The sequence below is a fragment of the Ornithorhynchus anatinus genome, chromosome 8 (genome assembly GCF_004115215.2).
Source record: "Ornithorhynchus anatinus isolate Pmale09 chromosome 8, mOrnAna1.pri.v4, whole genome shotgun sequence".
Taxonomy (NCBI): Eukaryota; Metazoa; Chordata; class Mammalia; order Monotremata; family Ornithorhynchidae; genus Ornithorhynchus; species Ornithorhynchus anatinus.
The window spans coordinates 51,165,725-51,182,078 of record NC_041735.1 but is presented as its reverse complement, the minus strand read 5'-3'; the positions used below and the strand labels follow the sequence as shown (position 1 = coordinate 51,182,078).

At 43.9% G+C, this 16,354-nt stretch overlaps 1 protein-coding gene across 1 annotated transcript in view; it reads left to right on the top strand.

Annotated features, from left to right (window-relative positions):
• Window positions 1-16,354, top strand: part of TRIM71 (tripartite motif containing 71) — a 78,116-nt gene that overhangs the window by 53,439 nt on the left and 8,323 nt on the right. Inside the window, exons 2-3 of the mRNA XM_029071207.1 lie at window positions 11,071-11,238; window positions 13,804-13,938. Of these exons, the coding sequence (XP_028927040.1) occupies window positions 11,071-11,238; window positions 13,804-13,938 (303 nt within the window). The remainder of the gene's footprint in view (window positions 1-11,070; window positions 11,239-13,803; window positions 13,939-16,354) is intronic.

Genomic DNA, 16,354 nt, shown 5'->3' with positions numbered 1-16,354 from the left:
ACAGACAATCCCTACCCAACAAAGGGCTCATAAGCAAGCCCAGCAAGAAGCTAATTTGGATAGGTGGGAAAAGTCAGTTGTGAAAATAGCGATGGAAACCACCCACTCAGTTAATTCTGAATTTGTGTTAGAGCATCTTCACACTGAACTGTTTGACCAAACTGAAACTTTCTCGTTCACCCAGGTTCTGTTTTTCATCTTGACCCAGGCTATTACCTTCCATATTTATTTAGATTTTTTTCCTATTTCTCAGAGATTTCATGTGTATGTGCATGTGCAGTTTGGAGGGACCTGGAGAGAGTAATTGGTTGAATCCTTTTTTAAATCAATACATTAGCACTGATTTGGGAGTATGTTGTGAGGATAAAATGAGGTCATTGGGGAAGCAATTTGGAAGAATAAACATTTTATGAAGATAAGTTGTTCTATAGAGAAACCAATATAGGAAGGGGAAACTACTCTAATATAAGATCAAGAATTCTGGAAAATGTTCTTCATAACCAGGCAGTGGTATGTGAGCACTTACCATGTGCAGAGCACTGTACTAAGCAGTTGGGAGAGTACAGTACAAAAGAGTTGGTAGAAATGTTTCCTGCCTATAAGGAGTTATAATCTAGAGGGAAAAGTAGTTCAGTAGGAGTGGATGGACCTAAGATTTTAATCCCTAGCTGGGGAAGCTCTTGGGAACCTTGATTTGTTCCCTTACTAGTATTTTTCTACTAAGGTCCTTTCTATTCTCTGCAGTGGAATCATGAAGCTTCTACTCTGTTTAACAACAGAAGAAAATGCTTTCAGATGCCTTAAAAGACTAACCCCTCTCCGAAGATGGTCTTTACTCTTTAGTTTTTGTAATCCTTTCTTATTTTGTATATCTACTCTATAATCCAGGTTTCACCAGTACTACCATTTGAGAAGAACTTCACCCCCTCCCCCCCCCAAAAAAAATTGTGGACCAGTTCACATAGTTTGACCCTTGACTAATGATGAAACCATTAGCATGTGCCCAGAAACACTTCACACCGTGTTCCTCATTATTTTGTAGCCTAACACAGCAGTAAGGCCTAGTTTGTTCTGATGTGTTCAAGAAGCACAGGGATTTTGTTTTTCAGGGGTAGAGATGACTCGACAGCATAAGGCAAGATAAATTTGTTAAGTACTTACTGTTTGCCAGGCACTGAACTAAGTGCTGAGGTAGAAACAAGTTATTCAGTTGGGACACAGTCCCTGTCCCACGTGGGGCTCACAGTTTTAATCCCCATTTTACAGATGAAGTAATTGAGGCCCAGAAAGGTTAAGTGACTTGCCCAAAGTCACACAGCAGACAAATGATGGAGCTGAGATTAGAACCCAGGTCCTTGTGACTCCCAGGCTCTATTCACTAAGCCACAGTGCTTTTCTTGATTGATGACTAACAGTGATCGGGCCCAAAAGGGGGGGTACTTGAAGAATTGGAACCTGGTCCCACTATCTTTCAATACTGCACACCTTCTGCTTGCTCAAGGCCAACAACAGGACATAAACAAGTTTCCCGTCCTCCCTCTTCCCTCAAGGAACACTCTGAGATGATCAGTGTACTTATAATGGATGAAAGGTTTCTTTAAAATACATGAGTTTACATGTGTTCAGACTACCCAAAACCCCAGCCTTTTGGGGGGAATTGTCCTCCTACTCTCTATATTTGTTTCTTTCACTCTGTTTTGTGGCACTCTGTCCAGTGGGCACAAAGACGGTGAAAGACACAAATATAAAGAGTAGGAGGACATTTCACCTGAGAGGATTGGGATTTGGGGTAGTGTGAGCATAAAATCAAATGTTTTAAACAAAACTTTCCTCCACTATAACTTGCACTTCTACATAGGCAGCAGTGCATTAAACAGCCTCCTAATGATCCGAGAGGAAAAAAAATGCTGTCTTTGGAGTGGATGACTTCTAAGCAGGGAGTGTGTTAAAACCCAGAGAGAATAGGGCTATGTCTCTGTAGCTAATTGTTCAATAATAACCCCAACCTCTTTCCCAAAAGACCACCCTCAGGCAATCAGGTGGTTAGCAGACTGCTAATTTATAAATCGAGGTTCCTGGTTCCACAGGTGATTTGCTGCAAGATCTTTACCTCATGAAGTCCATTCTGCTAGCAACAACTACTAATCCATATAAAAGACCAGGAACAAGTTTTTGGAAATATTCTATTCAGCAACTGTTGTGTATATGTGAAAGTTTGAATTCTCAGAGTCCCCTGATGAGTAGAAGATCCTTCTGATGGAGGCTCTCCGGAGTGCTGCCCAAGTTCTGATAATACAGAATCAGTATTTTTGAATTTTGTTTGGCTTGCACTGAGTAACTAGGGACAAGTTTGATTCTGGATCTCTCCCTTACTCCGAATCCACATGACGGAAAGCAGTGTGGCCTAGTGGATAGACCACAAACAACCCTCCCTTCTGCCTGGAACTTCCTCGCCCTTTATATCTGACAGACCAATGCACTCTCCAACTTTCAAACCCCTACTAAAATCACATCTCCTCCAGGAAGCCATCATTGACTAATAGCTCCCCATCCCATTTTCCCTTCTTTGCTAAGCACTTAAGTACTTACCTTCCCCTGGCCCCCCCACTGTAGCACTTATGTACATACCATACACTCTTTCTTCTCCTACCTGTAATTTTGGAGTCTTCCCCTCCACATTGTAAGCTCTTTGAGAGCAGAAGAAAAAATCCCTGTTGTGTTCTCCCAAATATTTAGTACAGTGCTCTGCACACAGTAAATTGCCAATCAGTTGATTGATCCTTGGAGGTGAGGCTGGTCTTTTGATTTCAGGCCTGATGTAGGAAGCTTAGTTCTTTTCTAGAGCCTCTTGATCATTGCTGCCTTCAAAAGTCGTTAGACGTACCCTACACTAGAGGGATCAGGATGGGGAGAGGGAGATTTTGGAGGGGCGTGGAAGTGGGCCAGGCTGTGGAGGATAGAGTCTGGGGAAAGGAATGAAGGGGAGCATCACCCAGAGACTGCAAGTCTGTATCAGGCTCCATTTCCTGCTGTGCCAGTAGCCAGAGTCTGGATGCTACACTTTGGGCCTGGGGGATTTTTATTTTCTCTCAATGGGTCCATTGTTTGGGCTCATTTCCATCTTCTGGGAGGGTCCTAAACCTAACATTCCAGGCTGGCATGAAAATAGAAGCCTCTGGCCACATTCAAAGGGTTTTGACCTCATAATTCTGGGTTGGGGCATTTAAAGCATGTAAGAGAACCTCCCTGGGGCCGATATGAACATCCCTGCTGCTTCAGGCTCCCCTAAGGAGCAGGAGAGCAGAGAAGGGTTGCCATCTCTTGGAGCTCTTCACCCTTGCACCCATCACAATTGAAGAACATTTACTTTCTCGTCAAGCACAATTCCCATCTTGTGGGAATTGCAAAAGTATGGTCACTTTTTAGCTCAGGCTATCTCACCAAGTGATGGTCAATACTTGCTCTTTACTTCAAGATAGGCCATTTGTATTTCAGTTGAATTTGAGGTCTGCTAAATGTTGTTTCATTCAGTGACCTTTCCCATTCTTTTCGTTTTCTTTTATGGTGTTTGCTAAGGGCGTAGTATGTGTTAAGCACTGTTCTAAGCACTGGGAGAGATTCAAATCAATCAGGTTGGAGCAGTCCCTGTCCCACATAGGGGTCACAGTATAAGTAGAAGGGAATGTCACTGTTAATTGTTGTATTGTACTTGCCCAAATCCTTAGTACAGTGCTCTGCACACAGTAAGTGCTTAATAAATACAATTGAATGAAATTCAATTCAATTGAATGAGGGAGAATAGGTATTGAATCCTATAGTTGAGGAAACTGAAGCACAGTGAAGTAAAGTGACTTGTCCAGGGTCACACAGCAAGCAATTGGCAGAATAGGCATTAGAACCCAGGTCCTCTGGCTCCCAGGCCTAGCTCTTTCCTCTAGGCCATACTGCTTCCTAGTCCTATGGATGGGCAACATACATGGTTATACATTCATGTGGGCAGACTACCACCTGATATTAAATGGAAGAGGAGATGAAAGCAGAAGCTAGAAGTGGGTGGGAACAGCAGTCCCAGTTTAGTGGGGAGAAGATGACAAGAAGGGAGATAACCACCCTGCTCTCCCTCCCTCCCTCCCTCTTTCCCTCATCCTTTCCCTCACGCCACGCCCCCCTCCCCCCTCCAGGTGATCTCTGAGTAGGGCAGCAGCAGTCTCAGGAAAGGAGCCCAGCTGAGTTCATTTCTCTTCCCTCTCCTTCTGGCACTGACAGCCTGGCCCTTTGCTCTTAGACCTGGTTGAAGGGGCAGCTGCTGCTACCTCTGTGCCAAGGATTTGCGCTCTACCCATGTGGAAAAGGGTGAGGGGCCTCTATGCTTAGTCCCGGGCTGGAAATCTGAGAGCAGCCCCCAGCTGCAATAGCAGTGGCGACCATCTCCTTCGGTTGGAGTAAGGAGCCAGACTGATGGCCAAGGGCAGCCTCAGCTTCATCTCCCCTGCCCAATGCTCTTGCAGCTGGCTGTGCACCTGTGGACTTACAGTGAACACGCATGTGCTGCACGTGGCATCCAGGCTGTGAGTTTGATAGGCCTGACCTAGTGTATCTAGCCATCAACAGTATTTATTGATCACCTACTGTGTGTAGAACGGTAGACTCTTGGGGGCCATATGAAATAAGGCAGACATGATCTTTGCCCTCAAAAAGCCTACCATCTAATGGGGATGACAGCAGGCATATAGATGGACAAATTTATAAGTGACTGAATAACATAAATAAGCGGGTAAGAATATGAGGGCAGAGGTGGTTGTTGGGAAGGGATGTTTGGGAAGGTAGGAGAATTGATCAGGAAACACCTCTTAGAGGAGGTGACTTTAGATGTCTCAACATTGAAAAAACATGCATCATTTTTCTGAAATTTTCTTTAACCCCAGTCCTGGTAGTGTCGACAAGCTAAATCAAAAACCCTGCAGCGTGTTTCAGTTTCTTATATTGTGCTGCCTGGCAGGAGATGTAAATTGCAGAAAATCTTTTTGTGTTGTGTTTGAGTGTTCTTGTATAAAATACCTTTCTTCTGGGAGTAGAAAGTTTCTTTGGAAAGCAGAAGGAAAGCCCTGTTTTTTCACTGAGAAAGCGCCTTGTTTAAACATTGGTTAAGATAAGCCTGTTCATTCCCTATCTTCATTGAATTTTCCTCTTGTCATGAAGGCCCCTGCATTCCACTGCTTTTGTCAGTGCCTGGTGTTTTGGAAATTTTGGAAAAGCAAGATAGGTGGACGGGGCATAGTGGACTCTGGTCAGCGGCAAGGAGAGAAGAGGGATTGTTGGAATGGGACTCGTCATTGTCCCACAGTGAGGTCAAAGTTTAACCTCCATTCATCAGATGCTGACTGATTGTTGGGGGATCCCAGGGGGCATTTCCAAACAGCTGCCCATCCCCCAGCCCCCTTTAAAGCAGATGGACCCCCAAAAGGAGGAGTGGGGGAAGGGAGAATCAGAAAGATACCCACAAATTCCTGATGTTGTAAAATGTTTTTACAGTGCACCATATAGCCTTTCCTGAAGTAATCCAGTTTATGGCTTAGCCATCGTATTTCTTGCTGCTCTGGCTGTAAAACACAAATAGCTCCGGGATATGGTTCACTGCCTCTTTAAACTGAAGAAGTAGGTGCCCTTTTATTGTTCTGTTTTAGAATTCGGGCATAGTAACTGGGAAAATAGTTCCTGTAGGAGAGAAGCAATCAACACCAAGTGAATATTTTAAGTAAAAATCATTTTTACTATCTTACTAAATTTATGATCCCCTAGACTGTTTAGGAAGAAGAGAAACCAAACCAAATTTCACCAAAGTAGTGTTTGTTATTTGACCCTGTAAATTGCAACTGATTCTTTTTTTCCCTCCCAATTAGTGTGTAGTATTTAAATCTTTGCAAAATTAAGTCATCCTCTTGGTCTCCTATCTTTGGCCAGGCTCCTTCTAGAGTATTCCATTCTGTTTTGGTCACTAAACTTAAAAAAAAAATGCATCTAGAGAAAATGAGTATTTGGAGGAGAGCAATAAAGACGATGAAAGGAAAATAAATGCTCTGTAGAAGGCTTAAAGGAATTGGGATTGTTTAGCCTGGAGAAGAGAAGGCTAAAAGATGACTTAACTGCCTCCGAGTTTCTTGGGAGGAAGTTGCTGATCAGTCGCTCTCCATTTTTTACGGAAGGCTGAGCAAGAGGAAATGAGCTTAAGTCAGAGCAGTAGCCATTCCAGTTGAACATAAAGAAGAGCTTTTTGATCATCCTCCAAGCTCCTTACAAGAAGAATGAGCAGCCATCTGCCATAGATGGCTTAATCATTTACCTGGTAGGAGTGGGGCCAATCGGTCTGTGTCTATCTATCCATCCATTTATCTATCTATCCTTTCTCTATAGTACCTTCTTTCTGAAGAGCTTATAAGACTTGTTTATCCACAGAGTATCCATGCGGACTCGTTAGGAGCTGGTGATGATATTCCCATTGCACAGATGGAGAAATTGAGGCCTGGATCTTCAGACTTAACATGGTGTTTGTGGTGGAGCTGGGTATAAACTCAGATTTTTCCTGCTTCACTGTTCTAGACTAGGCTGTGCCCCATTCTTTTTTTAAAAAAAAGATGAGCCTCTTAATTCTTCATCTTTTTGCCATTTTCTTTCCTCACATCTTTTATCCAGTTGTATCATCACAGTCATAGGTTTCAAGCATGTGTCTTTAATTTTCCTAGTATTCCTTGGTAGTTAAATTGTAGCTGAGTTCTTGGTTTTCCCATTGTGGGTTTTAGCAGCTGAACCATTTTGGAGAGGTTCATTTTGTATTATCTTTAATAAGTTTCTTCCATCTATTATTGCACCCATTGAATACTTATTTTGTGCAAAGCACTGAACTATAGCCCCGAGGTTAGGTTCTGGGATATTACTAAATTCAAACACGGCTGGATTGGCCATTTGTCCAGTAATTTTAAGTACCCACTGCCCTTCCACATTGGCTCCTGCTGCTGAAGTCTGTGACTCAGAAGTGGCCCCTGTGTTTTCAGGATGTGGAAAGGAAATGCAAAGCTGGGGAGCAAGGAGGAGGGCCGGGAGGGCAAGAGTTCTTTCCCCCCACCCTCTTAGAGAGACACGACACACGCACATACACTCATTCCCCTAATCCCCCGCCCCCCACCCATCCACCCCACCATCCAGAGAAACACTCCAGGTTTAAACAGCTTTGAACAGACTTCCTTTGTTACCATTACATTATGCTGTATGCCCAGTCCAGTGCCTGCAACGTCGCATGCATCCCAGTGTCTAGTGTCCATGAGGAGGCTATCTGCAGCCATTCTGTTTGGGCCCTGGTCCGTAGGGGGCTCAGGATCTAGATATTTGGGAGAGGAAGTAGCAACAAATGCACAAGGAAAGAAATGTCACAAGATGAAGCAAAAACAATAAATGAACAATAAAACAGCTAAGAGCTGCCACACAGTCTTATTGAAGGAGCAATTTTCAGGCTTTCCCCACATCGAGGTCATAGGGCACAACTGGGGTGGCTGACCTTGGTTGTATGTAAAACCAACCTTTTTCGGGTGAGGTTCTCTCTCAAGGTTTAACAGGAGAGGATATGGGTACAGGGCAAAGTTGATGACATGCGTATATTTTCTTTATCTCTTTCAAAAGGGAAGGTGTCTACCAACTCTGTTATTTTGTATTCTTCCAAGGGCTTAGAACAGTGATGGTAAAATAATAATGAGGGTATTTGTTAAGCACTTACTATGTGTCAAGTTCCTTGATTTGCGCACAGTAAGCGCTCCGATTGATTGAATTGTAAAAGACGCTTTATTATTGGCTCTGCAGAATGGCTTGTTTGACTTTAGCAGTGAGGCTGTGTGCAATTTATACAGGTTAAATAGGATTTCTTAGAGAAGCAGTTGGGGACTGCACACCACTACACCTTTCTGTAGAGGAACTTTGCCCAGAGTCATGCAGCGAAACAGAATTAAATTAGTCATAAAATGTATTTTGAACCTATTGGGTTTATGAAGAACAAGCGTTTACATAGGTTCTTGATGGCTGTCCTGTTGGTTCCTTGTCTCTCTTCCCTCCCCCCATAGCCATTTGTCTTGAAGAGCCAATGAGTAGTGGTCCATGCTTAATTCTAGAGGAAAGATCACCAATGACTTCCTTCTTGCCAAATCCAACCGCCTGTACTCCATCTTTATTCTCTTCGACCTCTTTAGCATAGGGGACCACTCTCTTCTGGAAACACGGTCTAATCTTAGCTTCACTGACATTGTCAATCAGTTGTATTTACTGAGCATATATATGTGCCAAGCACTATATTAAGCACTTGAGAGAATACATACAACAGAGCTGATAGACATTTTCCCTGAGTTGGTAGACACGTTCCCTGTCCTCATGGTTTTCATATCGCTCTGGCCTCTGCTTCTCAGTGTCTTTCACAGGCTCTTCTGCCTCCCACCCTCTAACTTTGGGGGTACCTCAAGGTTCAGTTCTGGGTCCCCTTTTATCTTCCACCTACACCCAATTCCTTGGAGAAATCATTTGCTCCCTTGATTTCAACTACCACCCCTACACAGATATTCCTTAATCTATCTTTTCAGCTATGACTTCTCTCCATGAGGATAAGAATAAGAATAACAACTATAGTACTTCTTAAGCACTTACTCTGTGCCAAGCACTGCTCCAAGTGCTGAGGTAGGTACAAGTTAATCAGGTTGGACAAAGTCCCAGTCCCACATGGGGCTCACACTCTTAATCCCCATTTTTAAAGATGAGGTAACTGAGGCACAGAGAAGTTAAGTGACTTGCCCAAGGTCACACAGCAGACATGTGCCAGAGCTGGGATTAGAACCCAGGGCCTCGGACTCCCAGGCCTGTGCTCTATCCTCTGAGTCACACTGCTTCCCTTCAGTCTCACATTTCCTCTTGCCCTCAGGGCATCTCTACTTGGATGTTCTGCCAACACTTCACATCCAAAACAGAATTCCAAATCTTGATGATGAGTATGATATTTAAGTGCTCACTATGTGCGAAGCACTGTTCTAAGCTCTGGGGTGTATACAAGGTAATCAGGTTGTCCCATGTGAGGCTCACAGCCGTAATCTCCATTTTCCAGATGAGGTAACTGAGGCACAGAGAAGTTAAGATCTTCCCAAACCTTGTCCTCCCCGTGACTTTCCTGTGCCTATAGACAACATCTTCGTCCTCCCGTCTCACAAGCCCGCCACCATGGCATTGTCCTCCACTCATCTCTCTCATTTAACCCACGTATTCAGTCTGTTACCAAATCTCTAGAATCTATCCTTTCCTCTCCATCCAAACTGCCATCACTCAAATCCAAGCACATATCATATCCTGCCTTGACTACTGCATTAGCCTCCTCGCTGACCTCCCTGCGTCCTGTCACCCCACTCCACTGCCCGAATCACTTTTCTAAATAACCGTTCAGTGTACGTTTCCACACTCCTCAACATCCTCCAGTGGTTGCCCATCCACCTCTGCAGTGAACAGAAACTACCTTCTGCTTTAAGGCACTCAATCAGCTATCCCCCTCCTACTTTACCTCACTGATATCCGACTTCAGCACAGCCCACGTCTTTACTCCGTATGCCAACCTACTCTCTATATCTCAATCTTCCAACTCTCACCACCGACCCCTTGCTCATGTCCTCCCTTTGACCTGAAACTCTCTCCCCCTTCATATCCGATTTGGCTGTAACAGGAAACACCCTGCCTCATTGAGGTTGGAAAGGGCAAGCCCACAATAATGCAGAGATTTCTGTTGTATCATAATCTCCCTGACGTTATTAGTTCTGTGTGGCTAATTAAGGAAATGGTTTTTGAGAAATAAAAAAATTAGCAGTATCATTCGCTGCATTGTCCGAACTGCTGTAATAAAAATGAGATGGAGAAATGTGAAGGGGTGGGGGTAAAGGTTGGAGATCAAGTCTGTAAAACAGATTTCTCTTGGTGTTTGACATCTGGAGCAAAACTGGACAGATCTTTACCCTTTTTGTTTCATCTTTATCCGGTCAATTGAGCATTATTTATTCCTGGTTAGATTTCTCCTGTGGGCTAAAAATAACCTGTGTAAACCAATTCTGGGACAATTTATTTCTCTTCCTAAAAAGCTCTGTCTCTTGCTCGGTCTTTGCGACAGAGCTGAGTTTTCTGACGTATTTAAGATTTTTAGATTGCCTGTTTGCTCTGCAGTTCCCTTCCATTTGTGTGTAGTTTAGGGTTGTGTTAAGATTTATCTCAGAAAGGATATCTGGATCTTCCTTATTTGTCACTGTATGGTGGCAGTGGTTCTGAATTAATCTTTCCAGCTAGGGGAAGTGCCAGCAACCTCCCCCACCCCCTTCAGCATGGGACCAATTGTAGAACTGGGATGTAATTTGGCAATAAGCAAGAGGCTGAGGTGGCTGAGCTATGGGTATACCATTGCAGTTTCAAGCTTTCCTTTATGAACCGAGAGTAATGAGCAAGGGCTGCTTGAGCACGTGGCTTCAGTGAACACTCTGTGTGTCTCTTCCCCACTCCCCCTCCCCACCCCTGGCCTCCCCCACCCCGTATTGGTGATGGTAACGAGCATCTGCACAAAGCTTGGGGCTTACCAGGATGATGAATGCTGGGTTTTAATCTTGTCCGGTAGCTGGTGAGAGAGCTGCCTTTGTTTGCTCCTTCTTTACAGTCATGACCTCTTCCAGGTCACAAACAAAATAGTCTAGCAGTTTCTTTGGAGAGTTAACCCTAAATGCAAGAAAACATCTTTTTTTGCCATGTCTGTTTGACCTTTAGCCTCAAAGTTTGTCGGCATGGGCCAGTGTTCTTATCCCTGAGTAGAAAACAGGGGACCGGGAAGCGTTTTTTTCTGGGGAATTAGAGGAGAATTCTATAACTTCCACGATCCTTCTCTGTTCCTACCACTCCCTGTACTTTCTATTGGTGAAGGGCCCCTAAAAGCAATTTGCTTACTTGTTAACTGAAGGTGGTTAGCTTCATTTTCACTGTTCATATCTTTTTTTCATACCTGCCCCAAATCTTGTTTTTAAGGTGCTACATTTCTACTGTGATACGTGCTCTGTCCCTATTTGCCGGGAATGTACCATGGGCCGCCATGTGGGACACAGTTTTATCTACCTCCAAGATGCCCTCCAAGACTCTAGAACACTCACCATTCAGCTCCTAGCAGACGCTCAACAGGGACGCCAGGCAATTCAGGTAAGCTAGGAGACAAAAAGGAGGCAACTGCTCAATTTATTCTTCTCCTTAGCCTTCCTTTGGATAACACTTTATCATAGCAGTGGCAGAGATAGTAGGGGGTGAGGTGGGGAGGGGAATGGAGGGGAGGGGTTGGAGGGAGAGTTCCAGGCCAGTCTGAGAAAGTGAAAAATAAAGATTTGTGTGTACTTTGTAACTATTTCATAAGGTCATAAAATGCTAATCAATAAATATTGAATGAATAATCTCTGTATGAAAAAATCCCCATTAATTAGAAATTTAGAGTGATTCAAATCCAACTTTGAATTGCAGGAGAATAGACATTTTTGAAGAAGGTGAATGATCCCGGTAGTCATTAATAGAGCCGGGCGGGCGGGGGAGGGGGCCGGTGTGGGAAGGGAAGGAGAAACTGGAGACTTACAGAGTATCACCAACTCCTTGTGCTTCTAATGACCTTGCGGGTCCTTGTCAGGCCCCCAAGGAGTTCAGCGGGTCCGGTGGTAAAGGGGTTCCCCGGTGTCACTGCCCCGACTGTCCAGTGTTCAGTCGCAACAAAAACCTCCCCCGTGTTCTAAAATTGGTGGAGCCATCTAGTCACTGCTCAACTCCCTCAGAGCCCCACCGGAGCAAGGCCTGTCGGGAGCACAGACTCAGGGTGGCACACTGGGAGGCCCTTGGCCAGACGGTGGCTCCGGTCGGGACAACACTTCCACTCCCCAGGCGGGTTAGAGCCAGGACGGACTCAAACTGCAAGTTGGGTTTGAAGAGTTCTGAGCACACCTCAAGCCCCCCAGTGCAGGACCAGGTTTTGGAAGGCATAGGGGAGAGGAGCTTTTCTGACTCTGGACAGAGCAGTGACTGTTTGCTGCTTCAGAGCTGGAATAGATGATTTCTTAGAGCACCCTTAGCCCCTGGTTACATGCTGGGGGTCTTCCCCAGGGGTCAGGAGGTGGAGCCTCTGGAACCCGCAGAGACGGCCATGGTCCTGGCTCCTCTACTTGTTACCCTTTCCTTTACACATCCAGCAAAAGCTCCTGACTGTCTACTTGAAGACATTTAATCTGCTCTCTCCCTTCTACCCACTCGCCTCTCCCAATGTACCTCAGTTCAAATACTTAATTCCTCTCCAGTTAACCTGCTCATGATGCCTCATTCTCATTTCTGTCACCGCAGTCTTCTTGCTCATGCCCTCTCCCCTGCCTGCGGCCCCTTCCCCCCTTCACATCTGACAGACAACAGTTCTCCCCATCTTCGAAGCCCTTCGGCGATCACGTCTCTTCCAGGAGGCCTTCCCCGGCTAATTTCTATTATATCCTCTCAACTGTCACCTCAGCACTTCTGCATCATAAATCCTTGAGTATTCACCTCCCCCACCTCATTGCATTTGTGTACACTCTATTACTTCCTCCTATCTGTAATTTGTTTTAGTGACCATCTCCCCTGCTAAATTGTAAGCCTCCTTGAATTCAGGGATCACGCCTGCTAATTCTCCTGTACTCTCCCAAGTGCTTAGTACAGTGTTCTGCATGCAGTAGTCACAAAGATACTTTTGAGTGATTTATAGTGACACAGCTCCCAAAGTACACATGTCCATTCCCTCCTTGAAAATTGGATTCTCTCATAGCAATTCTGTGCCTGGCACTTCAGGGTCCTCTGCCCCAGCAGCATGGCAGGTGAGACAGCAGCATATTCCTGAAGTAAGCTTTTTCTGTGGATTTAAAATATGATCTTATGGTGACAAATATGATCTTATGGAGACAAGTTTGATGGTATCTCTTGGATTGGTAGGAACCAGATTGATCACAGTGATCCCCTGATCCTGGGTCCAGTCAGTTGGTCAATTGTATCTCTTGAGTGCTTACTGTGTGCACAGCACTGTACTAAGTATTTGGGAGAATACAATACAACAATAAACAGACACATTCCCTGCCGACAATGAGCTTATAGTCTAGTGGGGGAGACAGATGCTCATATAAGTAAAATAAATTACAGAAAAAAATGGAGCATGTCGCAAATTTGCGTGTCATCCTCCGCTTTTCAAGAACACTTAGTGAGATTAGTTTGAGGTTCTCTTAGCAGCTCACTTTTGCCAGTAAAAATAAGGGCAGTGTGTTTGTCCCTGAGGGTGGAAGTTTTAAGGGTGCATGGGAGAAGGTGGCAGAGAGTGTGCTCCGAGAGTGTGCTCAGTGATCTCCTGACTCAGAGAAAGTTGGAGTCTTGGTCCAAGACAGATGCTGAAGCGGGTGAGGATTGAGAATGCAACATTTCGCCATGTACCCCTTACAGTTGGTACCTTTTGTGTTTTATTTTATGCTCTTGCTTTGATGTTTCAAAGAATCTTGTAATGTAATATTGACCTACAATATTGAAGTATAACTTCTCAAATGTCTGCCAGTTGATTATGTGTCAAATGGATATTCATCTCTTATTGTGTCAATACTTTTTTCTAGAAATGTAGTGGCTTAGGGAGGTCTGCTGGGGAGCTTTAGATTAAAATGGAAGTCGCTTCCTAATGCAGCTTTAATTTTTCTGCACAATCAGCCTGTGTCCTGTTTCTTATTTCAGCTGAGCATTGAACAAGCCCAGGCTGTGGCAGAGCAGGTCGAAATGAAGGCGAAGGTTGTACAATCTGAAGTCAAAGCTGTCACATCAAGACATAAGAAGGCCCTGGAAGAAAGGGAATGTGAACTCCTGTGGAAGGTAAAGAAGTGTTTCTAAAGCCATTCATTTTTGTTTACCGTGGAAAATAACAGGCCCCAACCCTTGCCTTGCCTGGAAAATTTTATTGGATCTTTCAAGAGTCTAACGTTTAGAATTCCTGGCACTGAGCTCTTAAGTTCAGCATTATTTTTTCTCACCAGAAATGTACTGGATAAAAAGCAATGATTAAAAACACTGGGTGTACTGAGCCATTGTGAGTGCTATTCTTGCACTAAAGGAACAAAGCACAGTCTTCAGTGAGTGGAAAGAGCCTTATGAAGTTTTTTCTCTGCACATGACAGAAATACAGCCAGTTCTCACGTAATGCTCGTTTTCACTGTGTGTTTTAGACAGAACACAACTGGGGAATTAGGTGCTCTTCCAGCAGTGCATGCGTATCTGGATAGAACGCTGTTTATGTTGGAAGAAGTTGATGTGTCTACATATGTGTGTCTCTTAATGTGATTTTTCCTATTAAGAATGTAGTTCCTGCATTCTGGGGGAACTAACAAGCAAGAGACCTCTCTTTAGGATAGCACCCCAGAAGGAACAACCACTCTATTAGAAAAATCTCAGTTCTTCTTTTTTTACCTTCTTGTGAAGGCCAGTTTTTTTTTTCCTTGGATGCCTTTCTGAGAGTAAATGCCATTTCCTTCATTTAGGGTAGAAGCTATCATGATAGTTCTACTTAAAAGCAAATAGAGAAATCATTACTATCACTCCCTGGTTGAGACCATTCCTCCCCCTTCTTTTCCTCCCTAATTACAAAGATCCAGGCAGGGTGGATGTTCATTGGCCAGTATAATAAATCATTGAATTTGCTGGAATTGCATTTTTTGCTAGGGAAAAAAAAACACAGGATGCAGCATCGTAGACTATTGTTGGCATCATTATAGGAAGAGATGGCTATTCCAATCATGGCAGACTTGCATAAATAGATAACCTGATATTTTCCCACTGTGGGTGAGTTTTTTGAATTCCGTAGAGCTTTTTTTCATTCACTTATGAATTAGGAAAGCTTTATCCTTTCAAAGAGTTAAACCCAAAGGATTTAAGCCCAAGGATAACCAAATAAGACATTCAAAAGTGAAAATACATTCGTTAGTTGTTCATCCACGCAATCAGTAATATCTAGAATGTTAATTAAAAGGCAGAAAGGAGTTACCTCCTGCAATCCGAGAAGATTGGCCGTGATTGTATTGAGTTTTGACAGACTTGCTCTTCTGGATTTGCTTGTAATAGAGTCTTTGTGTTTCCTCTGGGGAGTTCTTTCAGATTTACCCAGAGCCTCCTTAGCCCTTGGTTGATTTTGCAATGCATTAAATCCGAGAACCATCCTTTAATGAATTCCTCCAGCCATATTTAACAAAATAATGATGAATATATCTTTCTAATGGCAACATTATTCTATAGTAATCTCTTGGAAAGAGAAGAATTGTGCTTTTGTCTTTTTAAACAAGTCAGAACTTTCATGGTCACAGTTGCAAATAAGACTTCCAGTTTTTCTACTCTTTCGATATTATTTTTCTTCATATATTTATTAAATGTGAAATTAATTATAGCAAATCCACAGCCTTGCCTTTGCTAGAGGTTTCTTGTCATTACTTCTTCATGTCAAATGGATTACTATGCCTCATCCGAAGAATTTCTGTCTTCTCAGTCCAGATTTACTAGAGGCTTAATTTTGTCTTACCGATTTTGCTGGAATTTTTCAGGCTCAAATTTACAAAATGCTCTAGTGCTAACTACTATATGTTCTAGAAAGGGCCTTTCATTCTTAAAGTCGGAAGCATCAAGATTATTTAGCACCTTATTTAGTTCATTTAATAGTATTTATTGAGCGCTTACTATGTGCAGAGCACTGTATTAAGCGCTTGGGATGAACAAGTCGGCAACAGATAGAGACAGTCCCTGCCGTTTGACGGGCTTACAGTCTAATTGGGGGAGACGGACAGACGAGAACAATGGCAATAAATAGAGTCAAGGGGAAGAACATCTCGTAAAAACAATGGCAACTAAATAGAATCAAGGCGATGTACATTTCATTAACAAAATAAATAGGGTAATGAAAATATAGACAGTTGAGTAGACAAGTACAGTGCTGAGGGGATGGCAAGGGAGAGGGGGAGGAGCAGAGGGAAATGGGGGGAAAAGAGGGTTAAGCTAGGGAGAGGTGAAGGGGGGGTGGTAGAGGGAGTAGAGGGAGAAGAGGAGCTCAGTCTGGGAAGGCCTCTTGGAGGAGGTCAGTTTTAAGTAGGGTTTTGAAGAGGGGAAGAGAATCAGTTTGGCGGAGGTGAGGACGGAGGGCATTCCAGGACCGTGGAAGGATGTGGCCCAGGGGTCGACGGCGGGATAGGCGAGACCGAGGAACGGTGAGGAGGTGGGCGGCAGTGGAGCGGAGCGTGTGGGGTGGGTG